Below are 27106 nucleotides of genomic sequence, written 5' to 3'. Positions count from 1 at the left end.
AGTAGATAGCATTTCTGAATGCAGAGTGCAATGCACCCTTTCTTTCTGTTTCTGTGAAAATTGCACTATTGCACTCTTTTGCAAGCCTATGTCCTTATGAGGGTAGCAGAACAACCAGCTTTACTATTTGAGTAAGTTAACTATAGAGTTCTCCTGATTTGTAATTAAATATGCATGATGCTGTTTATAATACCAGTTGATATGTTCCTACAAATTAACATGTTGGTATAGAATAAAGCTGTATATTTAGTTGTGTTTGGCCTGATTATAAGTAGAAATCAGGCTTCATTTTTAAAACATGGTTAAAATTCATGTTCAGAGGTGTTCTATCAGTCAGATGCATTCCTGGCTTGTCTCACACCCTCCCTAGCAGGGCAAGAGACTGAAATTCTCCTTTCTTAAAGCAGTAACTGGGATACAGGGTAACTAACCATTGTAGTTCAGGGTCAAGAAGGGTTAGGTAGCTCTCTAGGCCAAGGGATCAAGATCAATGTATGCAGCCCAGCAGGTGTGGTTCAATGGTTGAGGGTCGACCTTGAACCAGGAGGTCACTGGTTCTTTTCCTGGTCAGGGAACATGCCCGGGTTGCGGGCTTGATCCCCAGTGTGGGGCGGGCAGGAAGCAGCCAATCAGTGATTCTCTCTCATCATTGAGGTTTCTATCTCTCTCTCCCTTTCCCTTCCTCTCTGAAATCAATATAAATATGTTAAAAAAAAAAAAAGATCAGTGTATTCATTTGTTGGTTGAGAAGGGAAAGGAGTGGGAAGAGGAGCATTATGATTGGTTGGACCTGGCTTTGGAAATTTTTCAGTCTGTTTCTGCTTGAATGTTTCAATGTCCAGTATAATTTGGAAAATTCAAAGGAAGAAGGAAAGTCTATTGTAGTAATCCATGTTTTTACTTTTCCTCTTCTTATTTCCCAGTATTTTAAGATGTCGTCTTTTATCATTTCCTTATGTTTTAAGAACTTTCTCTTGTTATTCTTTCAGGGTAGGTCTGCTAGCAACAAATTTTATTTTTTTATCTAGGTTTCCTATTCATTTTAAAGGCTATTTTTGCTTGATATAACATTCTGGCTTGACAGCTCTTTTAGCATTTGAAAAATATAGCCCCATTTTCATCTGGTGTCTATGATTTCTCATGAGAAATCTATTGTAATATTGAATTGTTTTTCAAATTACAACTATAGAGATTTTGCTGCTTTCAAAATATTTTTATCTTTAGTTTTTTAGGAGTTTGATGATGTTATCTCCTGGTATGTATTCCTCTGGGTTTATCCTGTTTTGGATTCATGCATCTTCTTAAATGTGTGTTTGTTTATTTTAACCAAATTTGAGGAAAATTCTGCCACCTTTGAATGTTAATATCACATTCTTTTTTTTTCTAGAATACTAAAGATACGAACGTTAAATTTTTTTATTTAGTGAAATAGGTGTCTAAGGCTATTGTCATTTCACCCAATCAATTTTCTCTGTGTTTTTCATATTGGGAACTTTCTATAAGTCTGTCTTCAATTTGACTGATTCATTTCTCTCTTGTCTTCATTCTGCTATTAATACCATCTAGTGGCTTTTTCCCTTTTGTTTATTTTACTTTTTAATTTTAAAAATTCCATTTGGTTTTCTTTATATCTTTTCTTTCTTTTTAAAATCTATTAGTATAATAATAAAAGCATAATATGCTAATTAGACTGGGCGTCCTTCCGGATGTCCTTCCTTCCAGACAAAGCTGCGGTGGGCAGGGGCCACGGCAGAGGCGTTAGAGACCCCTGGCTGTGGTGGTGGCAGGCAGGTGTTGGTGCCAACGCCTTTGCATGAATTTCGTGCATCGGGCCTCTTGTATATATATATATATATATATATATATATATATATATATATATATATTAATTTATTTCAGAGAAGAATGGAGAGGAAGAGAGAGAGACATCAATGATGAGAGAGAATCATTGATTGGTTGCCTCCTGCATGCCCCCCAATGGGGACCGATCCTGCAACCCAGGCATGTGCCCCAATCAGGAATTGAACTGTGACCTACTGGTTCATAGGTTGACACTCAACCACTGAGACACACTGGCTGGGCCTTTTATTTCTTTACTGAGACTTTCTGTTTGTTTGTTGTTTGTGTGTGTGTGTTGTTGTATTTAAACTTTGCTTTAAGGATATCTGTAATTGTTCATTGAAGTATTTTTATGATGGCTTATTTAACATTTTTGCCAGAAATAAGCCAGTCAGAGAAAGACATTTATCATATGATCTCACTTAAATGTGGAACCTAATGAACAAAATAAATTGATGAACTAAATAGATCCAGAGGCATGGAAGTGTGCAACAGACTGATGATTCTCAGAAGGAAGGGGTGAGGCAAGGGGAGAGATTAACCAAAGAATTTATGGGCATACTAGAGTCCCAGTGCATGAAGTTCATACATGGGTAGGGTCCCTAGTTCTGGCCGGGGATCAGGGCCGATCTGGGACTTCTGGCTGCCGGCTGGGGCCTCCCTTCCCCAGCTTCCGGTTGCCGGCCAGGTCCTTCCTTCATTCTGCGCTGCCCCTTGGTGGTCAGCATACATTATAGTGAGTGATAGAACTCCTAGTCTCCTGGTCGAACTCCCGTGGGGACACTTTGCATATTAGCCTATTATTTATTTATATCTATCTATCTATCTATCTATCTATCTATCTATCTATCTGCATAATTCATGGATACAGACAATAGTGCAGTAAAGAGATCAGGAGGTAGCCGGGTGGGGAGTAGGGGTCAAAAAGCGGGGGAGGGGGACATCTGTAAAATTTCAACAATAAAGATAAATTTAAAAAATAGTAAAAATTCACTAAAATAAAACTTTTATACAATATATTTTTTTATTCTGCCAAAATTTACAAAGAAAATGCCCCCTTTTAACATTTGTGTTACATAGCATGGCTTCCTTTTTGAAGGTTAAGTGTGCAGACCAAACAGAGTAGGTCAGGTGGATGACAGATGCACCATCTTCTATTTATTGTAGGAACCTTATGAAAGGAACTGGGGCTTTATAAGGTATTTAAAATGTAAGAAAGAACATTTAGTGAGCTGTGAATGTATTTGTCTGACATGATGAAAAATGTATAACCTAATTTTAGGATATGTTTTTTAATGATAGGTTTTCTTGTTTAAAGAACATTAAACATGAATATGTGAGAATTGTCCTATATTCATACATTAAGGTGTTTGTACTCTTTTTTAAAAAGCAAGTGATTATTGTCTTTCACTTATGATTAAAACACAGATTGTTAGGGCTTTATACCTTGGTAGATATTATTCATTCTGAGAAGCATTTTCTCGTGTTAAAATATTAAAGCCTAATCTGAAATATTTTCACAAACACAAGTGACTTTTTGAAGGTTGTGCTCTTACTTCTATGCATTTACTTTTTGCATATTATATATAAGCCTTTCAGGGAGGAATGTGTTCTTTGTTACTGAATATTATACATTTAAGTTGAATCTACTCATATATTCATATTAAACACCTCAGTGGGAACCTTATAATCACAGATAAACTCCTATTCCACTTATTACCCAAGACAGTATATGTGTAGGAGCGCGGCAAAGCCTGCTTGGGGGTGTTTATGCTCTGTTGTGCTTTCCAAAGGCTTTTAATAGTAGGGGTGTGTTGTCATACCCAAGTGCTATTAGAGTGAAATGATTTATCAAATTAGAACATTCAAAACACAGTTCATGTACTCCAACAAAATAAAGTTCTGCCTTTTATTACCCATCATTTTAATCTATTGCAAAATACAGGTAAACCTGTTGTGTACAGTTAGTTAAACTTGTCTTACCAATTGAAGATCTTATTTAACTTGCATTGCCCCTGCCCCGACACATACTTCAGCCTGGTGAACTGCATAGAGCAGAACAGTTTACCTATTGTCATTTCTGTTTCCAGTGGCTTGGTGGTGGGTAGGTAGGACACATCATAACAGAGATTTTCATTAAATGTTGATTTTTCATTATATTCTATCAAGTATAATGCTAGGAATAAAAGCTAACTTTGTACAATAATGTTCAAAATGCCAGCTCCAAGCAATTGGTGAAGGAAGTGTATGTATGCACTGAGTAATGGCTAACCTTCATTGAGCACTTTGTATATGGTATGTGCCCAGCACATGGGATTCTGTTAGAATGCTCACAAGAACCCCATTTTTATACTTTTTGGATAATAATTTCTAAATAGCTAATAAGATGTGGAGCTGGATCACAACTCGGCAGTCTGAGTACAGCAGTTCCATGGAGTCATGTAATCTTAATTTTGTGTGTGTGATAAATAAAAAGTTTAATATCACCAATTTGAAATTAGTACAATAATTATACTTAAAATCTTTTTATTCCATATTATGACCAACTAGCAAGCTAAGAAAAGTGTGACGACAGGGCAAAGAAGATTCAGAAGAAACATGAGGTAAAGGAAAGGAAAGAATCAGAGGAAGGAGATAAGGTGACAGGAAAAGCAGGAAAGGGGAGAGGACAGTCAGTGGCGTGGAGAGGAAGGAGTGTTCAGGCTGAGGTTGGAAAGGAAGCAGAGAGTGGCCATGTAGTCCCATTTGTTTATTTTCCCTTTAGTTTCCATTGCCCGAGGACAGTGATGGCGAACCTATGGTACGTGTGTCAGAGGTGACATGAGAACTCATTTTTTTGGTTGATTTTTCTTTGTTAAATGGCATTTAAATATATAAAATAAATATAAAAAATATAAGTCTTTGTTTTACTATGGTTGCAAATATAAAAAAAATTTCTGTACGTGACATGGCACCAGAGTTAAGTTAGGGTTTTTCAAAATGCTGACACGCCGAGCTCAAAAGGTTCCCCATCACTGCCCTAGGAGCTGTATCAGTGAAGATATTGCTTTGGCATATGTCTGAGATTTTGCTGCCTGTGGATTCCTCTAATATTTTTATGGTTTCCCGTCTTATTTTAAGTCCTTTATCCATTTTGAGTTTATTTTTGGGTGTGGTGTAAGTTGGTGGTCTAGTTTCATTTTTTTGTGTGTATCTGTCCAATTTTCCCAACACCATTTATTGAAGAAACTGTCTTGATTCCCTTGTATGCTCTCACCTCCTTTGTCAAATATTAATTGAGCATAATGGCTTGGGTCAATTTCTGGATTCTCTGTTCTGTTCCATTGGTCTATATGTCTGTTCTTGTGCCAGTACCAGGCAGTTTTGAGAACAGTGGCTTTGTAGTATAGCTTGATATCTGGTATTGTGATTCCTCCACCTTTGTTCTTCATTCTCAAGATTGCTGCAGCTATTTGGGATCTTTTTTTATTTCAGATGAATTTTTGGAGAGTTTGTTCTAGGTCTTTGAAATATGTCATTGGTATTTTAATGGGGATTGCATTAAATCTATAGATTGCTTTGGGTAGTATGGACATTTTAATGATGTTGATTCTACCAACCCATGAACCCAGTATATTCTTCCATCTGTTTATGTCTTCCTCTATCTCTTTTTTTCAGTGTCCTGTAATTTTCTGAGTACAGGTCCTTTGCCTCCTTGGTTAAATTTATTCCTGGGTATCTTAATTTTTTTGTTGCAATTGTAGATGTGATGTTTTATATGTGGATTGGGCTATTGGTGAAATAAGATTTGCAGTAGTAATAATTAGTAATCATTGTAATTAGTAATTAATGAAGCTAGATGATTGGTAAATGGGATTTATTTTACTGTTTTTGTGTACTTTTGTATATTTTTAAAATGTTTCATAATAAAAAGCTAAACAAATTAAATTTAACTGCTTTGTGTTTCTGATTTACTTAATGAAATAATTACATCATGCTAATTTAAAGTCAAATTAATGAATATGAATTCTTAAATAATTATTGTTTTTCTTATGACATATAATAGGAATGTTTATTATACTGTCTACTAAAATGATAAGAGGCATGTAATTGAATGTTTGGGAAAATCTACTTTGTAGTAATTGAATATAATTTTTAGTCATATTTTTGGCTTATTTCCATGTGAACTATGTAATTATGGCATATATAAAAAGTAAAAATTCATTGACTACTGCAAATGACTATATTAAATAGGATCACACTTGTTATGTTTGTTTAGCATTTGCTCTTTTCATTAGATTGTAAGTTCCATGACGGCAGTCTGTCTTAATCATTGTATGTAGCACAGTACTTGGTACATAATATGTGCTCAACAAATACAGGTGTCTTCCCATGGTTTAAAAGAAAATTACTTATGTTTACATAATCTCCTTTTAGATTTTAAAATTTACTAAAGATATATTTTTATTACTGAAATGATTCATAAAGCAAGTTCATATAAGTGTTTGTCTCCATATTTAACTGTTTTCTTTTATGTAACAAGTGGTCGTTTGTTTTGTGTTTTTGTAATACTATTTCAAAAGTGAAGGCTTTTTAGTGCATTAATTGTAAGGTACATAGTATACCCTATGAAAAACATAATACAGAAGAGCAAAGGAATGTGAAAATGAAAAAAAAAATTACATTAGCCTTTAAATAGTTGTTTAAATAAATGCAGAAATTTTATGGTGTTCCACTTTTTTTTTTTTCGTGTTTCACTTTTAAAACTCCAGTAATGGTGTAGCTACTAGGTAGATTAATAAAATTCCTTCTACTTGGTATTTTTATCATCATCGTACTTCACATCTTCTTTGTCAGTTGTCTGATGAGGGTGCTTACTGAGTCTGGCCTGTGGCTAGCCTTACTGTGATACCCCTTGGTGTGTTATGCCACTGTCTCCTTGGAGGCATGGGCTCTGCTGCAGGCATAGCCTCCTGGCCAATCTTTAGCTGCCCTGTGTGTACCTGCTGGACTTTGAAGTTCAATATTCTTTAATGAATAGCTTCATCAGTTAAAGGCTTGCAGTATGTTGGAACTCAAGGGATCTGGTAGATTTTTAAGCTCATTCTCATATTACTAGTAAAAAAGACTTACTCAATATGAAGTCACAGCCATTTTTATTTTTAAAGACATTGCTTGCTCAGCGGCCTGGGGTAGCTGATGCTGGTGTCACTGCTCTTCTGTTTTCCTGACTCAGTGTCCCGTTCATGTGGTTAACACCGGCTACATGTCAGAGGGGATACTCAGACAACTAAGCTCGGTTCCAGCTCAGTTTAGAATCCATATGGCTTCTCTATTCTAGTGAATCTCTCTGAAATCAAATACCTGGAAATGTTTTTGCTGTTTGGTTAAAAAGCTCAATTAGAACCTAGTCTATGCAGGTTTCTTCATGCTGGCTTTATTTTGCATTCAGAAGGTGAGGGCACCCCATAGGCCCACTGACCTCTCTGACTGCAAGACATGAAGGAAGTAATGAAAAGTTACTGTTCCTCCTGGAAAATCCCCTGGGAAGTAGACTCGCTATGCCCTTGGTCCCTGTTGTTTTGTTCTTTTTTCTTGGAGGTGGAAAGAAGGCCTTGAATTGGTCTGAGCATTGGAGTGAAATCAGAATTCCACAGATTTCCTCACATTAATTTTTCAGTTCACTCCAGAATCAAAGTGCAGCTGTTGCTTTCTTTGAAAATCTTGCCCTTACCTTCACGAAGCCATTTATCTCATTCTTAGCTTCTTTGTGCCACTTGGAACCAATAAGATCAAAGTTCAGATTTTCTTGGCATAGCTAAAGATCTTATATGCATAGCCCATGGACACAGACAACAGTATGGTGAAGGCCAGAGGAGGGTGGGTGGAGGCTGGGTGGGCAATGGTGGGGAAAATAGAGGACATTTGTAATAGTGTCAACATATAAAATTTAAAAAAAAGATTTGTTTTCACTATTGAACCAACAAGTCATTGACATGCATCAAGGCAGTACTTCATCTGCCCTGACCTGTGTGGCTCAGTTGGTTGAGCATTGTCCCATGCACCAAGAGGTTGCCGGTTCAATTCCTGGTCAGGACACATGCCTGGGTGTGCCTCTATCCCCAGTAGGGGATGTGCAGGAGGCAGGCAATTGCTGTTTCTCTCTCTTTCCCTCTCTCTTCTCCTCTCTCTCTTAAAAAAATCAATAAAAAAACAAATAATAATAATAAAAAAACCACACACAAGACAGTACTTCATCCATGTGTTCATCTTTATTTTCGAAGTTACTGTTGTTGTCAGACCCTGTGCCAGACACTGGGGATAGAGTGGTGAATGAGATAGATGGGGAGACGGTCGCATGGTGAACAGGAGAGAAGATGCTGACATGAAATGAGATGGGAGAGACAGGGAAGAGTCAGGTCATGCAGTGCCTTGTAGATTATAGGAGTTTGGATTTCATTCTTAGGATAATTGGTACCACTGGAGGATTTTTAAGAGCAGACTGACATGATCTGATTTACGCTCTTTGAAAGATCACTTGGCTTGATGAATGGAGAATAGATTTGTGAGGACAAGAGTATCAGAAAGAGGGCCAGTGTGCAGGCTATTGAAGATGTCCGTGAAACGGAGACATATCTTGGCTGAAAGTCAGGAAGGCCCATTTTTAATTTATCAGTGCCACCCTTAGTGTTAATATGCTGAAGCATACTTTACTTTTGAGGGCAGAATTAATCTTTTATCAGATGTACTATGGATGCTGTTGGTTTTGCTATTTTAGGAAAATGCTCTTGTGTTGTTTTAGAATTAATGCTATTCCACATGCCTTTATTTTTCAATATCCAGAATACATAAGAGCCACCAATATTAAAGCTAATGCAAAAGAGATGTAAGTTGTTACTCTTTGAAAAACTAACAGAAGTGTCCAACTTAATTTCAGCTTGACTATGAGGAAAGTGAATCTGAAATTAAGCGTATGATAGAGAATATTTTGATCTTTTATAAGCTACAACTTTGTGGAACAGGGAAGAAAATGTTAGCACAATTATAAGATTATTTTATACATGGAAATTTTTTGGAGGTGGGGGGAGACAAAAAGGAATTTCATCCTGCCGTTTGTTTAAATATATCAGGGCCAGGTACAAATGCCAAAAGCTGTCAGCGTCACTTCTTTATAGCAATGAGGCCTCAAGTTTCACATGCCTAAGAGTCATTCAGGGGCTTGTTAAAAATACAGATTCTTGGGCCTCACCCCTTTTGGCTCTGAGTTTTTAATAAATTTCTTGGGATTCTAATAGGTATTGCATTAGTCAGCGTTCTCCAGAGAAACAGAATCAGTATGAGGGGTGTGTGTGTGTATGTGTGTAAAGAAATTAATGTAAGGAATTGGCTTGTGATTATGGAGGCTGAGAAGGCCCCAAATCTGCAGTAGGTAATCTGAGACACATGAAAACTGATAGTATATAGTATAGTTCTAGTCTGAGTCCGAAGGCTTAAGAAATGGGAGAGCTGATGGTGTGAGTTCCAGTACAAGTTGGAGTCTGAAGGTAGGAGATGTATGCCCCAGGTCTTAAAGAGCCAGAGAGAGAGAGAAAGAGAGAGAGAGAGAGAGAGAGAGAGAGAGAGAGAGAGAGAGAGAGAGACAGACAGACAGACAGAGAGACAGAGAGAAATTCCTTCTTATTCAGCCTTTGTTCCATTAAGTGGGTTGGATGAGACCCCCTCACTCACATTGGGAAGGGCATTCTTGCTTTACTCTGCCTTTTCAAATGTTAATCTCATCCAAAAACACTCTCACAGACACACCCATAATAATGTTGAACCAAATATCTGGGTACCTCCTGGCATTGTCAAGTTGACGAATAAAATTAACCATTATACCATCCAAATTGGAAGAATCTGAAGCAGTGAGGAGCAAAACTAGATTTCTTGGAAGAAACACTGGAAGGGAGAAAGACACCTTATAAAGTGATCATTGTTGCACATTAGGAACCAATTGTAAAATTTTAATTATAAAAAAATGCCCAGACTTGGCAAATCCATAGACAGAAAGTTGCCAGGTAGTCAGGGGCAGCGGGTGGACTAGGGGAGTGACAGCCAATAGGGGCACAGGGTTTCCTTTTTCAGTGATGAACGTGTTTTGAAATTTTATATTGGTGATGGTTGCACAACCTTGTGAAGATACTAAAAACCACTGAACGGTAACCTTTGAAAAGGTGAATTTTATGGTGTGTGAATTATGTCAATAAAAGTATGTGTTGAGAGAGAGATGAAGTGGAGGTAGATGGTATCAACATCTTCGAGATGTTTTCTATGATGTGGAAAAACATGGGATGATAGGAGAGGTGTGGGGTGAAGGGAGGATTTCACAAGCCCACAGGAAATACTTCAACATGTGTGCAAACTGATTCTAACGATCTAATGGTGAGGGAAATATGGATGGTGCGAGTTGGGCAGAGGGAATATGAGGAGCTGACGCCTGAAATGCATTGGAATGCCCCTGAATAACTTGCTTCACGTCTCTTCCCCAGGTGACAGATCAGTCCGTGAAAGCCTTTGCCGAGCACTGTCCCGAGCTTCAGTATGTCGGCTTCATGGGCTGTTCGGTAACTTCTAAAGGAGTCATTCACCTAACTAAGGTAGGTGCCCTGCTACTTCCCCTTAGGGTTTCCAGTTGTCATTGGTAAAGGTCCCGAATGAGAAATAGGTCATTATAGAAGCATGCTAGTGTTTGATAAAGTTAAAGCCAGTGTTAGGCAGCAGTGTCAAACCCATCCTTTCTAAAACGGGTCACTTATTTTTTTAAATAAGCAGCTTATTTTTTGCTTTTTTATTGCTAATAAGTATGAAATATACGCATGAAATAAACTGATATACGTGACAAGAATTATTTAAATGCTAACAATAATGTATTGCATTTAGAAGGTGTTTTGATTGAAGTTTTAAGTGTTCATACGTCATTAGGTCCTCTAAACATTTGGCTTTTAAGAAGGGAACGTGGTCACTGTGTATTGTTAAGCTGAGTATGTAAGGTGAAAGAGAGGTGAATGCATATAGGAAATTAACCTTATAGCTTTCACATACACCAAATGTATGAAATCTCATATTTTAGCAGTGATGGAAATGCTAGTTCCTTTGTAATCTTTCACTTACGTGCCATCTCTTCTGCTTCCCAGAGCTCTAAAATAATTAGCAGTTAATTCTTACATGTAATGAGAAAAACTGGCTACTATAAAATTTACCTGTGATATGTCTCTAATTGTCACTGCATATAGTTTAACTGTTTTATATAGTACTTAGGAGAATGGACGAGTCTTACCCTTTCCACTTAAAATCTGAGATTCAATTCACTACTGTTAGAAAACAGCTGTTTTAGCAGCACAAGGCTGAAATAAAACAGGTAAGAGCCCATGTTTGCTTGGGCTTGGTCTCCTCAGGTCTGTTTAAGCTTACAGTTTAGCAGTAACTAATGTTTTATTTTTTCCTCTCTAGGAAAAGAGCAACTTTTTAAAAGTTACCTAGGACTGTAGCAATAAGGCACAGTGGATAGGAGCCTGGGCTCTGTTGTCAGCTTGGGCTTGAAGCTCGGCTCTGCCACTTATTAGCTAAACAAAAAAATAAATTTTCAGGGTGTTAATTGAAGTAATATATGCAAGGTGCTTGCCTCAGTATCAAGATTGCAATAAGTGCTAAATAAATGTTAGTTACTAATACGTATTAGCATAGGTGCTATGATTCCTAAATTGCTGGAAAATCAGAGTAAACTTTGAGAAAAATAATCAAATCACTGTTCTAGTCTAGTATATCTAAAGCAGAGGCTGTGATTGTTCTGTGTCTTAAGTGACTGAGCAGCTTTAATTGTATTTTGAGGATCAGAACCTGAAGCCAATGGAGAAAGAGGGTAGGCACCTTATTCTCAATTATTGCTCTATGAGATCATCTTAGTATAACCATGTGTAACTATGATTTTTTATTCATTTCCTGTAATCATGCCTGAACATCTTGGTAGATGAGTGTTTTTCTAAGTCACATCTTTGCTGTTTATAGTGTAGAGTAGAAAAGCCTTCGGATGAGCAGATCGTGCACAAGTGTTACAATGACCATATGTGGGAATTTACTATCACTAGAAATTGTACTCATTAAAGGCAAAACAAGACTTCTTGGATCACTAAGTGCTTCTCTGAGCATTTTGAGATTAGCCAAAAATTATGATACACTGGTACATAAAAGATCAGAATTACTCTCTGTGACAAAATAGCGGCTACAGCAAATGTGTGCACTGGAAGGCTCCATTTGCTGAGAAGGTTCTTAAGATTATAAGCCATACAGGCTGTGGAAGCTCAGAGGGAAGGTGGAGGTTGGTGGGTGGGTGGGAAGAGGTTAACCAAAGAATTTATACACATATATGCATAACCCATAGACATAGACAATAGGGGGGTGAAGGCCTGGGGTAAGGGGACTGAGTGGGCCAGAAGGGGTCAATGAGGCAAAAGGGTACATATGTAATACCTTCAACAATAAAGATAAATTTAAAAAAATTAAAATATTATAGAGCATGATTGGCGGTTTGTCCTGTCCGAGTCAGAATCTACTGAATTTATACCAAGGCTGGTCCACAGAGTTTTGAAGGTCGTTTCTGCTGCTCAGTAAAGTCTGTGATGAGAAGACTGGCTTGTGGTGAAATACTTGGTGTCCTCGATTCTGGCAAAGGAAAGATAGCATTTTAAACATGCATAGCTTTTGCAAAGCTATTTTACTTATTTTACCTCTTTAAAACCAAGGGTAGAACTTAGGTTTTAATAAAATAAAAGCTTTTTTATTAAAATATTTGCATTCTGACAGTGTTTACGTACTAAGACATTACACAAAATGTAACTTGTGTTCACAAGATTTTGTAAATATATAAATGCTCCCAGATAGTTTAGTTACTATTAGTATCATCATGCTATGTAGTTTCTAAATAATTTATTGTAATCATGGTAAGTAATTTTTACACAAATAATTAGGGAGATGTCAGACCCCTAGTGTTGAGAGCTATCAATCTAAATATGTTTAATTTTCTATGATTTAGAAAATATCTGGCTCTCAGTTTGCTAATAGAGATATCCTATTACAATGATCCCTTGAACTTAATTTCACTTAGATGTTCTCAGGCTTGGCTGGATGCTAATCTACTTGGCAATATTTATTGATGACACATCCTTAGTCTTCAGATAGATTCTGCTAGTATCAAACAATACTGGAGTGGGAGGCCTTCCTTCTAAGCTGCTATGACTATGTCAACGAGAGTCCAGAAACAGTTAAGACTGAGTGAACGCGGCTTGAGAGATAAAGTCAGGTTTAGTAGCCTGTGGTTGGAAACATGGGGATCCATATTTGGGAAGAAGTGATGAGAACTTTTGAGATCTTTATTTAACAGTTGAGGATGTTAGTTGTCATATGTGGCAGAATTTAGTCTCCTCTATCACAGGTATGTTCTTTTTTATTGTAGTGTACCTATTTATAAACATAAAATATTTCCATCTTGCTCTTCCTCCTACTTTTTAAAAACAAGTTTAGCCAAATGTAAATAAATAGTTAACCCCTAGTGCCTAAATATTATTTGCCACTCTAGGGATTACTAGAAACATGTCAAAAGGACCCAAAAGCCAACATGTAGTAGCTCTCACTGGCCTGAGTTGAGATACTTTGAGCCTCAAAAAGGAAAATGATTGCAATAGATTAAAACAAACAAGATGTATAAAAGTCATGAGTCCATAGTGATATATAAAGAACAAAACAAAAATGGATTTCTTATTTCAGCTAACATGGAGTAATAAGGACCAGATTTACTCTCTTCTCTGAAACAACCCCGCCCCCCCCCCCAAAAAAAAAAAAAAAAAAAAGAAAAGAAAAAAAGAACAACACACTACTGGGGCTGACCAGCAGCGCCTGAACACCCGATGAACAGATTACTCAGACACAGTTTGACTGTGCAAGAGAGGCCTAAGGGGCCCCTGGCTCTAGTGGCCAGAGCCTCCTCTATTGCCTGCTTTGTTAGGCCTTTATTGAAAAATTTTTTTTTTAAATATATTTTATTGATTTTTTTACAGAGAGGAAGGGAGAGAGATAGAGAGTTAGAAACATCGATGAGAGAGAAACATTGATCAGCTGCCTCCTGCACATCTCCCACCGGGGACATGCCCGCAACCCAGGCACATGCCCCTGACCGGAACCGAACCCGGGACCCCTCAGTCCACAGGCCGACGCTCCATCCACTGAGCCAAACCAGTTTCGGCCTTTATTGGAATTTTTATCTTTAGATACAATCAGTAGGGTGAGTAATCTTGGGAAGACATGTTTACATTGTACTCTAGGGTAGGGCATCCAGGGATTAGGCATAAGGATTCCAGTAAACACCCAGCGGTCTGCACATACACAGACTTGCTTGGAAAGGTCAAGGAATAATTAGAGGCGCTGCCTTTGACACTCCCCTAAGTCGGAATTCTGATAAACAGGGCAGGCGGCCTTCCACACACTTCCCTTTTACCAGAATGGCTTTCTTACAACTTTCCAACCAAGTCTCTTGTGCTCCCCAACATACCAGACAAAATATATGAAACAATGGTCTTCAAGACACTGGATATCAAGGACAATGATCCCTGAGATATGAGAAACAAACAGGAAGAGCCCTATGATCGCCTCTAATGCATCGAAAGAGGTGCCAACTCACAGCACCGGAGGCACAATCCAGGCGAAACTCAGTTCACTGTCAGAGTTGAGACAGAAAAGAAAGTCCAGGGAGACCAAGGCAGCCAGGATTTAGAGAACAGAGTACCGGTGGCAAGAACCACATAGAGGGCTGCAGAGATCTGTGGGTCCCGTGTGTGTCCAACCCTAAATAAACCATGAGTAAAAAAGAAATGAAAAGAGAAATTAGAAAGTGTTTTTAAATGAAGGATAATGGAAATACAGTGCATTGGATTTAGTGTGACGCTGCTAAAGTGCTCTTTCGAAAACATGACAGTAGTCCTCCCCTCACCCATCTGTGGATTTAGTTACCTGCGGTCAACCATAGTCTGAAAATTTTGGATGAAAAATTCCAGAAATAAACAACTCATATGTTTTCAATTTAAATGTGTTGTTCTGAGTAGTGTGATAAAGTCTCTTGCCATTCTGATCCATCCCTCCTGGGATGTATATACAATACAAGAGGATATTTCGAGAGAGAGAGAGACTACATTCATACAACTTTTGTTACAGTATATTACAATAATTATTCGATTATGTTGTTAATCTCTTGTCTAACTTAAAAATTAAACTTTATCATAGGCATTTATGTATAGGGAAACAAAAACATATATGGAGTTTGGTACTATCCACAGTTTCAGGCCTTCTCTGGGGTCTTGAAATGTATCCTGTACAGGGAAGGGGAGGACTACTGTAATAGCACTGAATGCCTATATATGAAAAAAATGAGAGGTCGCAAATCAATGACATTAGCTCCTACCTTTTGACACTTGAGACAAAAAAAGAACAAATTAAATTCAAAGTAAACAGGAAAGGAAATAATAAAGTTCAAAGTGGAAGTAAATTATATGGAAAATAAAAATTACAGAGAAAGTTAATAATACCAAAAGCTGTTTTTTTATAAAATTTGATAAATTTCTATTCAGACTGACTAAGGAAGAGAGAGATATAGAGAACACAAATTGCAGGTTTCATGACTCAGAGGAGTGACATAACTTACAGATTGTACAGATATTCAAAGTATAACAAGGGAATAGTATGGGCATCTTTATGCCTGTAAATTCAACAAATTCTTTGAAATGGAAAATTTATTTGAAAGATACAAACTACCAAAGCTCACTCAAGAGAAAATAGATTATCTTAATACCCCTATATCTCTGAAAGAAATTGCATTTGTAGTTAATTCTCTCCAGTAATACTCAAGGCTCAGATTGCTCACTGGTGAATTCTACCAAATATTTGTTAATATATTAAAAACTTTATCAACAAGAGATATATACTTAAGGATTTACTAATGAAATTATATAATGTTAGGGATTTGGTTTAAAATATTAAAAAGTGGATAAAAAGAAGGAAAAGAGAAAATGGATAAGCCAGTGAAAGAGATAAAAAATGACAAAATACAGATAATTGAGCTGGGCTATAGGGTATGGGGATTCATGACACTATTCTCATTACATTTTTTATATTTAAAAATTTTCATAATAAGAAACAAGCCTGCAAGGTGTCAGAAAGTGTTATTAATGTAACATTATAAAATCACTAGAGGCCCATTTGCAAGAATAGGGCTTCGCTCCCTTCTCTGCCGTTCCTACCCCGCCCGTCTCTGCTGCTCCTACTCAGCTTCTCTCCACCTGTCTCTGCCACTTCTCTCCCACCCGTCTCTGCTACCTTGGCTCAGTTGCTTGGCTTCCCTCTACGGTGTCTTCAGTCTTTGCTCCCAGCCGGTATATGCAAATTAGCCGCCATCTTTGTTGGCGGTTAATTTGCATATCATTCTGATTAGCCAATGGTAGGCGTAGTGAAGGTATGGTCAATTTGCCTATTGTCTGTTATTAGATAGGATACTATTCAATATCATAATTTTAAAAATTTATATTTATTGTTGAAAGTAATAGATATCCTCCTTTCCCCCCCAGTGACCCCCTTTCCCCCCAAGCTTCACTACCCTACTGTCTGTGTCCATGGGTTATGCATATCTATATAATAAAGAGCCAGAGTCATAATGACCGTTTATTACTGAAGGCTTGACCAGACTGGAAGGCAGTGCTGGGTTGCCGTGGTGACCCAGCACTGACTGAGGCCACTATGGGTGCCCCGGCCCAGCACTGACTGCCTAGGGGGCTGTGGATCAGGCCTGGAGAGAGGCCTGCAGAGAGAGAGGCAGGGTCTGATCCGTAGCCTCTGTGGCAGCCGTTGATCAGAACTTGCCTCTCTTTCTCTCCCGGCCTGGCCAACAGCCTCACCTCCATTTCTCTCTAGGCCTCCACCGGGGCTGCTGATCAGCCCCACCTTTCTGATCAGGCCCCATTGATAGGCCCAGAGACGCTGACTGGCATAGAAACTGACCAATCAGAACTAAATTGGCCAGTAGAGGAGGGAAGTTGGGGGCAAGATCAGGTCTGCAGGGGAGGGAAGTTAGGGGCAATCAGGCAAGCAGAGGCAGTTAGAGGCAATCAGGCAGGCAGGCAGGTGAGTGGTTAGGAGCCAGTGGTCCCAGATTGTGAGAGGGGTGTCCGACTGCTGGTTTAGGCCCAATCAGGATGTTCCCAGTGGTCGGACATCCCCCAAGGGATGGGCTGAGGGAACCCCCTCCTCCGTGCACGAATTTTGTGCACTGGGCCTCTAGTATGTCTATAAGTTCTTTGGGTAATCTGTTCCCACCCTCGCTTCCCCCATTCCCTCTGTGATTCATCAGACAGTTCCATGCTTCTATGTCTCTGGGTCGATTTTGTTCATCACTTTATTTTGTTCATTAGATCCCACATTTAAGTGAGATCATGTGATACTTGTCTTTCTCTGACTGGCTTATTTTGCTTAGCATAATTCTCTTCAGATCCCTCCATGCTATCTCAAAGGGTAAGAGTTCCTTCTTTTTTACAGCTGGATAGTATTCCATGGTATAAATGTACCACAGCTTTTTTATCCACTCATCTACTAATGGGTGCTTGGGCTATTCCAGATCTTAGCTATTGTAAAAAGTGCTAATATGAACGTAAGAGTGCATATATTTTTTCTGATTGGTGTTTCAGGCTTCTTAGGATATATTCCTAGAAGTGGGATCACTGGGTCAAATAGCAGTTTCATTTTTAATTTTTGAGAAAACTCCACACTGCTTTCTATAGTGGCTACACTAGTCTGCATTCCCACCAGCAATGTACTAGGGTTCCCTTTTCTCCACATAATAGCATTGGAGATGCTCAGCATAATACTTAACAATATATTATCCTAATATAATTTAAAAATCAGTTGAACAAATAGGCTTATGGAATCTGCAATGTCAAACGGCAAATTATTTTTACATGTAATTGGTGCAAACCTCAGAAATGCTGTGGGTTCGTGAATTTAATGCCACATATCCCTTATGAATTGATTTAGATCAGTTCAAATGCTTACAATCAGTCAGGTAGATCTTATTTTAAACTAGAGGCCTGATGTACGAAAATTGTGCAAGAGTAGGCCTTCCTTCCCCTGGCTGCCGGCACTGGCTTCCCTCTGGCACCTGGGACCTGGGCTTCCCTCGCAGCCCTGGCTTCGACCTAAAGGACGTCTGGTCTAATTAGTACATTACGCTTTTATTATTATGGATGACTATTAAGGAAGATGGCAAGGAAGTTTTGACAAAAAAAGTTTATTCTTAGTATATGCTATATAAAAATTTTCATAATTTAGGGATAGATGTATTTTTTCGATTGTTAATATATTGTAAAGTTGTGACTGTTTATTAAGTAGTAATATTAATTCTGTACTACATTAAACCTTGTTGCTTCAGTTATTCAGTTTGTAAAAAGGAATGGAGTTCTCCTTGGGATATGGCAGGTATGGGCTTGACTGAAGATTTTTATGTTTGCTAGTTTTTATTTTTATTTATTTTTATTTTTAAAAATATATATTTTATTGATTTTTTACAGAGAGGAAGGGAGAGAGATAGTTAGAAACATCGATGAGAGAGAAACATCGATCAGCTGCCTCCTGCACATCTCCCACTGGGGATGTGCCCGCAACCCAGGTACATGCCCTTGACCAGAATCGAACCTGGGACCCTTCAGTCTGCAGGCCGACGCTCTATCCACTGAGCCAAACCGGTTTCGGCTAGTTTTTATTTTTAAACAGTTTTTTTGGGGGGAAGGTGACAGCTAAATAAAATGCCTAAGCTCCTGATATTTTTTTAGACCATAATCAGATTTAAATAACTTTTTTAAAAAACCTCACATTTTAAAAGTACTTACGTTTGAAAATATGAAATGTTTTCTAAAGGAAAACAAAAATTATTTTTTAAAGTCAATTTAACATAAGGAACTGAAAGTATGTTTATTCATGCAGCTAACTCAATTTTCATCTTCATTTTCTTACTTATTCAGAGACTAGAAATAAAATATGGACTTTTTTTTGCTTTTTAAATTTCCAAAGAATTGATCTGTTTAAACTGTCTTGTTCTAAAGGAAGAACATACTACTTATTTTGCTACTTTAGGGGTGATATAGCTGTTTAGTCAGCTATTACAATTTATTTGTTTCTGATTAATTATAGTACTTTAGTGATATTTTGTATGTGAAAAATACATATTCTTAAATTCATTAAGCTCTGAAATATTCTGTAGTGTGAATACTATGAAGGAATCTGTGTTGCATGACTGTGTTTTTGGTCCTTTTTGGTTCTTCTTTAGGAGTTAAGCCAAAATCCAAGTGTTGAGAATATCTGTGTCTGGTCGATTAATTTTTTCTTAAAAGTTTGCAACAGCAAACCACTTACTGCTGTCATCAGAGCTAATGTGTAACCACTGATTGTAGGACCTTGAGCAAATCACCTAATCTCTTTGCCTCAGTTTCCTTGCCTTTGAAGTGAAGACAGGAATAGCACCGGCCTTTCTCCCGGGCTGTAGAGGCAGAGTGCTTCTTACATAGCTAAAGAAGCAGATGAAAAATAACATTAATTAATTACTGAGAAAAATGTTCATCACAGTGTATGAAAGTTCTTATGTCTGTAGTCCTAACCCACTTAATATTCTTTCATGAAAATAAAAATGAAAAATAATTTTCATGAAAATAAATCTTCCTTAAAAACTTCATGAACCTTGTTTCTACCTAAAGGTCAGTGCTGGATGTTAAGATTAATAACTGTTTGTCTGCTCTTTCATTTTTTTTTTCTTTTCCCTGCTGACCTTTTAAGAGTTATTTAATGATTTGTTTAAGTTAACATACTGAACAACTAAAATCGTATTTTTGATAAAAGTATTTTAAAAATTCCTACATAGCAATACACAGAATCAGAGTAATACACTGTTGTTCCTTAATATTATTACACAAATTAGTGACTCCTTTTTTTATTTTTTATTTTTCTAAAATAAATTTTTTCAATCCAGGCAATGTCTACATAAGCTGTATCAATTTACAAATTTATGTTTTCATTCTGAGTCAGTGATACCTGTTCATTAAGGCTATTTTTCTTATATTTTATAATTCTATTACTCATACTCTAGTCATGTATACTAGTATGTGTTTGTGCTACATTTTCATTTCAGCAGCTGCTATAGCAGAGTGTGTTAATGTGACAGTAGTAGAATAAATGAATTCATCTTTCAAAATCACTCAGTTTGTGGAGGTTCTAACAAGTAAAATGAAAAAATGAGTTTCTTTGTCACATCTCTTTTGATAAAATGGTTGCTTTAGGCTTCAATTAAATATATAAATATGAAATGAGGTAAGTTGGCAATCTTTTTTGAAAGGGCCTTTCTTGGATCTTGGCTTTATATTTTAAATATTATTTTACTCTGCTTATATTATCCTCAGTTCACTCTTTGAATTTTTATTATACACTAGTTTCTAAATTGTGGGTTTTGTTTCAAATATTCTTGTAAAAATGGATTTCAACTATATTTATCTGGTCTCTTAACACATGAGGTCAGTCTTTATCCAAGAAAGACGTTAGGAGTTGTTGCTTTCATGTTCTTTTAAATTTTCAATTCATTCACACTGTTTTTTTGACAGAAGTTTTATTTAAGGATCAGTGTGAGTCTACCTTACTCAGTCTTGTGGTTTATGTGTAAAAAGTGATACTGGACACAGATGGGATCTCATCTCTAAATCAAAAGAACAGACTATATGAATTAGGGAAACCAGGTTTGAGGCTCAGTGAGAATAGTCATAATGTAACTTAATGAAGAAATTGACTACTGAGGAAAAAAAAGTAAGGTGATTTCATTTATTAATTTAAAATAAACAGTTACTGAAAATTACAGAGTTAATAGAATCTAATTAATTTAAAACATATTCAATTGATAACAAAACATTGACACATATTGACTTATTAGTTTTAAATATTTATAACAGTGTTTTATTTTTAGTTAATTCAACTGTCTTATTTAAGCACTATTTTCACTTGACCTGGGCAGATGAGCCATAGGAAGTGCCTGCATGTGAACATATTATATATCGAGTCTCACACACATTTAAACATAATACATGCTCATCCTGTGTCAACTGGTCATCAATAGATAATCCAAATAATCTGATTTTTCTTTACAATTTTGTTTAACATTGCATGATGTTTATAATGATGACCTTGTAAAAATGGATTTCAACTATATTTATCTGGTCTCTTAACACATGAGGTCAGTGTGTGGGCTCTTGGATACTGAAAGGAAGATTATGTGTCTTTATTATAGTTATATTCTTTGAAAACATAGAATTCTTTTCCATAGTAACTCTGTAGTAGTCAGAGGTTAAGTTCTTTATACGACAGTAGGAGTGTGTTCTGAAATTTTAGCTTGGAACCTCAATATTTAACCAGAATTTAGGTTATTACATATTGTTACTCATTTTCCATATTACTTTTTGGAATAAAGTTTGGTTCTGATCTCCCTCTTCTGCAGACACACTGGCCCAGTAATAGAATCCAACAGAGTCCGTTGACTAAAGGCAACTGAGTTCCTCACATGTTTGCTCTCCAGCCCAGAGGTATCACAGGCATTTACACAAACGTAGTTTATCACAGTGTATTTACAAAACCTTCAGAAACTTAGCTGCTTCCCCCACTGTAGACTTCCTTTCTATTGATTGTATCCCAGTGGGCTGATTGGCCAACACATTTTGTTTCCCCCAAGAAAAGGCTCCCCTCTGGAGCTTTCTCTGTTATATTCACTAGAGAAAGTGCTTGGTTATTATGTTTGATCAGAGGTATTTTTCAGTTGTCTATCAATCTTGGATCTTTAAAAATGAAACAATATGCCAGTGCTGGGGAAAGCAGCTCACGTTTTCACTTTTACAGCTTTCATCTGGCTCAGAGAAGAGAACACGTTGGCTAGCACCCGGGGTTTCTCAGGCACGTTGCACGGGCACTCTGGCAATTATCCCTGCTCCGGGTTGTTGCAAAGAACTCCTATTAGACTGACTACTTCTTTTCGTTGCTGGAAACTGGTTCCTTCCCCCCCTTCTTCCCCATGGCTTTGTGCTGGTCCTCGGTCTGTTTGCCCTCAGCTCCTTCCTTTCCTCTAAGCATGCTCTTCTATATCATAGGGGCTTCACTCTGCAGGCGGCATCTTTTGGGGAGCAGGAACCCAAAGGGAGGGAAAGCTCTCCTCCCTTCCTCCAAGGAAGTATTGTTAGTAGCAACTTTAGCCACTCCTTGGCCCCAGCCCAGAACAGGTCCCCTGCAGCTCCAGATTGTGTGTGTGACCATGGCCTACGGGTCACAGTAACATTGACTCTTCCTTTTGTCCCTCCACCCTTGGGGTGCCTTTGGCTTCCTGCCATTGCTAAGGCTCTGGCTCACACCCTCTCCAGTTCATCTCCTCAACTTTTCCTTCATCAGAATAACCAGTTTTCTTAATGAAATTCTCTTCATGTAACTTAGTAAATTAGTGGTTCTGTTTTCCTGCTTAGACCCAATACACCGTCCTCTCTGTATCACTTTGTGTTTCTTACAGTTGAGAAAATAGAATTGGTGTTTATTTCCTCTCAGAGAATCTTGTGACAATGGAGATCAAAGCACAAATCATAGAATTGCACATAATATAAGATTTAAATTAGACTTGACCAGGGCTGGGCAAACTTTTTGACTCGAGGGCCACAATGGGTTCTTAAACTGGACCGGAAGGCCGGAACAAAAGCATGGATGGAGTGTTTGTGTGAACTAATATAAATTCAAAGTAAACATCATTACATAAAAGGGTACGGTCTTTTTTTTTTTTTAGTTTTATTCATTTCAAATCGGCCCGCGGGCCGTAGTTTGCCCATGGCTGGACTTGACCCATCTTTAGACTATCACTAGTCATACATCTTTCCTAGATGTAGACAAACTATAACCAAAGAAATAGGGGCAGCTAGCTACATGACAACTAAGACTAATGGAAGTACAAGGCCATGTGAGTGCCAAGAATAGGATAGAGGGCTAGCTGCCTAATTATAGAAAGGCAGTTTTATATGTGCTTCTAGCAAGAATAAAATTTAGATGTTTTTTTGAGCTATAATGTATAATGCCAGTGCACAGAGGCAAATGTAAAGAAAAATATTTGACTAAATAAGAAGTTATTTGTTGCGAACTATAATTTGAATTATTGGTTATAAGTTACCAATTAATTTAAATATACCTTAATGGTTTTGACTGACAAAAAGTAACATACTATCATGTCAGTACTTTGGAATTTTTAATTAAAAAAATCTTTTAATTTTAATAAATGCTGTTCATTGATGTAAGAAGATCTGTGACTCAAAGTAAATAATATTAAAGTAATTCATAAATCAATATTTAAACTTTTACCTTAGATGTATACCAGATTTTTCTCATTGGTTGAAGCTTTTCAACATATAGATGGAAAAAATTGGTTGAGAGAACAGCATTACAGATGAACAGTTTGTTTTTTTGTATTAGGAAGTAGTGCATTAATATATAAATCAAAGTTATAAAAATTTTCCAGTTTATTTTGAAAAAATCTGTATTATCTACGTTAATTTCATGTTTTATATTTTTTATATCAAGAAAAACTTTATAAAGATATTTTCTGTTTTACCACTTCTTATTGGTAACTGACACTAATATAGTCATCAAATTAGACTTTTAGATCATTCACTTCCAGCTCATAACATTGAGTGTTATTAGGGAGTCAGGAACTAAAATTTATCAATTCCAGTTAGAAGGGGTCAATTAGGGGGAAAAAGCGGACATATGTAATACTTTCAACAATAAAGATTTTTAAAAAATTACCAGTTCCAAATTTAAATATATTGTAAACAAAATGCTGTTGCTTCTTGGAATTGTTATTGTAGAACAAAAGTAAAACTCAGTGTAACAAATGGGAACTGATTCAGTGTTAGGAGAGTTCCTCATGTGGATTTTGGGCACAAATCCTTATGTTCACTTTAAAAAGTTTGAGTCTTAGGCTTTTTTCATCTGTAAAGCGTTAATTCTTTCATTATTATAGGCAGCACTTGGATAGTGCCACAAGTAATTAAATCAAATACAATGCCAGAAATGAACATTGTGGAAGAAAGAGTATTTTTTCCAAACCTGCACCCAAATTTTTTTTAGGAATGATCTGATCGGTTCATTTTTAGATCCTTAATATCAGACTTGTCTTCCAACTAGAAAAGGGGTATTTGGGGCTTTATTTGGGGACTTCGGGGTGGGGGGTGTTTAACACAGGAAAGAATTACACATAGGCTTTGGAATGCTTCTTCTCTGCCACATGGTTTAGAGACTGAGAGGAGAGAAAGCTGCTGATGGGTGGGGTAGCTGTGTTCTTCCTGGGTGACATAGGGTGCTCCAGATCTATGGGGTAACCCTCACCTCGGAGAGAAGCTGCAGGCCCCTGTGCACAGGGCCTCCCACTGCCCCTCTTGGTGTTGGGAAATGTTTCTGAGAGTATGGAAGGCCCAAGTGGCTCAGCTTGGTGGTTTTCATCCGGCTGCCAGGGCTTTTTGGCTCACTCTCTCTGAAACAACCTGGTCACAGAAGAGGAATACTCATTTCTGAAATTCAGGCTTAGGCACTTTTTCCTCGGAGCTTTGGTTTTAGGCCGAGGCCCAGAAATGAGAGTGTAAGGCTAAGAGATTTTCTATGTGGAGGTGAGTCCTAGTTGCATATTCTAAACCAGGGAGAAAGAAAGAAAAAAAAGACATTTTAATTAGAGATTAAAGGTACAACATTTATGGAAAAGGTACGACAGTTCCATAACATTTTTGGAATGACAGAAAATAAAAATACATGCCAGAATATTTTTTCAATTAAAAATCATCATTGTCATGCCTCTGTTTTTCAGCTTTCCACATTTAGAAATAAAGAATGGAATACTTTTTTTTTTTTTTTTTTGCTTTAATAGTGTAAAATCAAGAGGTCAGTGTGCAGGTTACTTGGCTTGGATATGATAAGTTTTTCATGTTGGGGCTAATGGCATTTCAGTTATTTTACTGTTAATAAAAATAAAGTTTCAGCCTTACCTGATTTGGCTCAGTGGCTAGAGCGTCAGCCTGAGGACTGAAGGGTCTCAGGTTCGATTTCAGTCAAGGGCACATGCCTGGGTTGCAGGCTTGATCCCCAGTAGGGGGTATGCAGGAGGGAGCTGATCAATGATTCTCTCTCATCACTGATGTTTCTATCCCTCTCTCCCTCTCCCTCCCTCTCTGAAATAAATAAAAATATATTTAAAAAAATAATAAAGTAAAACTCTTATTTGGGATATAGTTCTAAAACTTTCAGCACATCATAGTGTGATATGTGGAGGCAAGTGACTAAACTGGGTTCAAAATTCCATGAACTATCTTTTTCCCCCCCAAATTTCTGAACTCGGTGTGAGGAAATTGACAGAGAAGTACACAACCAGGCCAGTTAGATGAAGTGTTTGCATTCACTTTTGACTTAATTTACCCTTAATTGATTTGAGCTCTGCTTTATTTTTCTTATTTAAATTAGAAAGTATGAACACTTTATTTTTTTAATTGGAGAAAAGTTCTGTTTGTCAGCTTTTGCTCTATAAAAAGTGGCAGGGCTTCTCAACTCTGCTAATTCTTAGTGTTCTTTGTAGCTTGTTACGAGCTCTAGAAATCTTATGTGGAGAAAAGAAAGGAATTTGGGGGAAAGAAAAGTATTAGGAAAAAAGTCAATTAGAGGCTGCGCTGCCTGCCGGAGTGGAAAAGGAGGAGCAGAACACCCTTTCTGAATTGGTACAAGGAGCAGAAATCCAATTAACAAATTCACATTTCTGCAGCAGAAGACAGTGATTAAAATTTTGGTGAACTACTCAAAATTCTTGCCACACACATCAAAACTCTGACAACTTATGGAGGCTTTTTATTTTTTTTCATTTTTAATGGTCTTCATTTTAAGAACAGATATGTAAATAGAGAACTGATTATGCTTCTTGTTCTAAAATGGCCTTTAATTATGCCGAATGAGAATGTTGTTTTATATTATTTAATGCTGGGTGGGGGAGGTGGAGGGGAAGGGGAGAGGGAGAGACAAAGAGGAGACCCCTAAGTAGTTGTAGCAGGAAGGGAACTTTGCTCCCATGGTCCCTTGGCAGTTGTTGCCAATCGATGATTCCTGCCTGATGGGCATAGTTATGTGAGGACTGCCTAGTTAGTAATTTGTGTCAAGGCAAGTGTATTATATTTCCAAGACTCACCAATTTTTCCTCTCTCTAAAGTAATCAGGAAGTGAAATCTGTTTTAAAATAATGAACACAGCTCTCTGAGCACAGTGAGAACAACATTTCAAAGTCTGGGAAATAGATTTGAGCTAGTTTAACAGATGTCAGGGAGTGGTAGGGGTGATCATTGTAGGGCCTCAATGGGCAAGCGCTGGGATTCCTTTCTGCAGTTGAAATATTGTTTCCTAAAGGTTTCAGACAAGGTGGGCAATATGATCGAAGTTATTTAAGGAATGTTAACCTGGCTGGTGATGTGGCAAGAAGGAGTTAGAAGGGAAAGCTCTGAAGAGAAGCAGTGCAGTAAAGTTACCTAAAAAGCAAAACAGAATGTGAAAAAAATGGCAAAAGATGTCAGATCCAGTAGGAGAATGGAAGGACCAAACCGGCTTTGGATTTGGAAATAAAGCAAAAAGACAGCAGCCTGGTGTGAGTAAGAGGCAGCGATTGGAAGTAATACTGGGTGAAGGTTCCAGAGAATTAACATGGTCATTGCTGTGGGTGGGATAGCATTTAAGGCCCTGGAAGTCCTGTTTTCATGATGAGAAAATTGTATTGTCTCTGCCAGGCTCTCAGGCTCTCTACTTAAAAGCTTTCGTTTCTCACTGAGGTTCTCAGTTCTATGAGTGCTGGGAAGGATTTGCGTGATGTCCTAAGTGTGGTTTATTCAGCTTTTATTACTATCTCCGTACTCGAATGCCAGCTGTAACTAAGCCAAGGCACAGGCCTAGTTGATGAGCAGAAGGATTGCCCTTTATTCTCTGTCTTGCCAATCAAATTCTTCTCTAAATGTAGATATCAGAGCCTGTCAAAGTGTGGAAGCCTTCCTACGCTCAGGGACAAGAATTCCCTCTCTGCCCCTTTCCTTCCCATCCGCAGTAGTCTTAGTTTTCTTTCATATTTTTTCCAGTTTACCATTCAAGG

The 27106-nt window shown here is 37.5% G+C and overlaps 1 protein-coding gene across 1 annotated transcript in view; it reads left to right on the top strand.

The window, feature by feature from the left end:
• Positions 1–27106, top strand: part of FBXL17 (F-box and leucine rich repeat protein 17) — a gene marked incomplete at its 5' end in the record, with an annotated part of 453231 nt that overhangs the window by 117364 nt on the left and 308761 nt on the right. The window contains one exon of the mRNA XM_081090051.1: positions 10347–10454. Coding sequence (XP_080946177.1) covers positions 10347–10454 — 108 coding nt within the window. The remainder of the gene's footprint in view (positions 1–10346; positions 10455–27106) is intronic.

The sequence above is a fragment of the Myotis nattereri genome (assembly GCF_964212035.1).
Source record: "Myotis nattereri genome assembly, chromosome: 4".
NCBI classification, from domain to species: Eukaryota; Metazoa; Chordata; class Mammalia; order Chiroptera; family Vespertilionidae; genus Myotis; species Myotis nattereri.
Note: the sequence above shows the minus strand (reverse complement) of the source record. Positions and strands in the feature narration are given on the sequence as shown.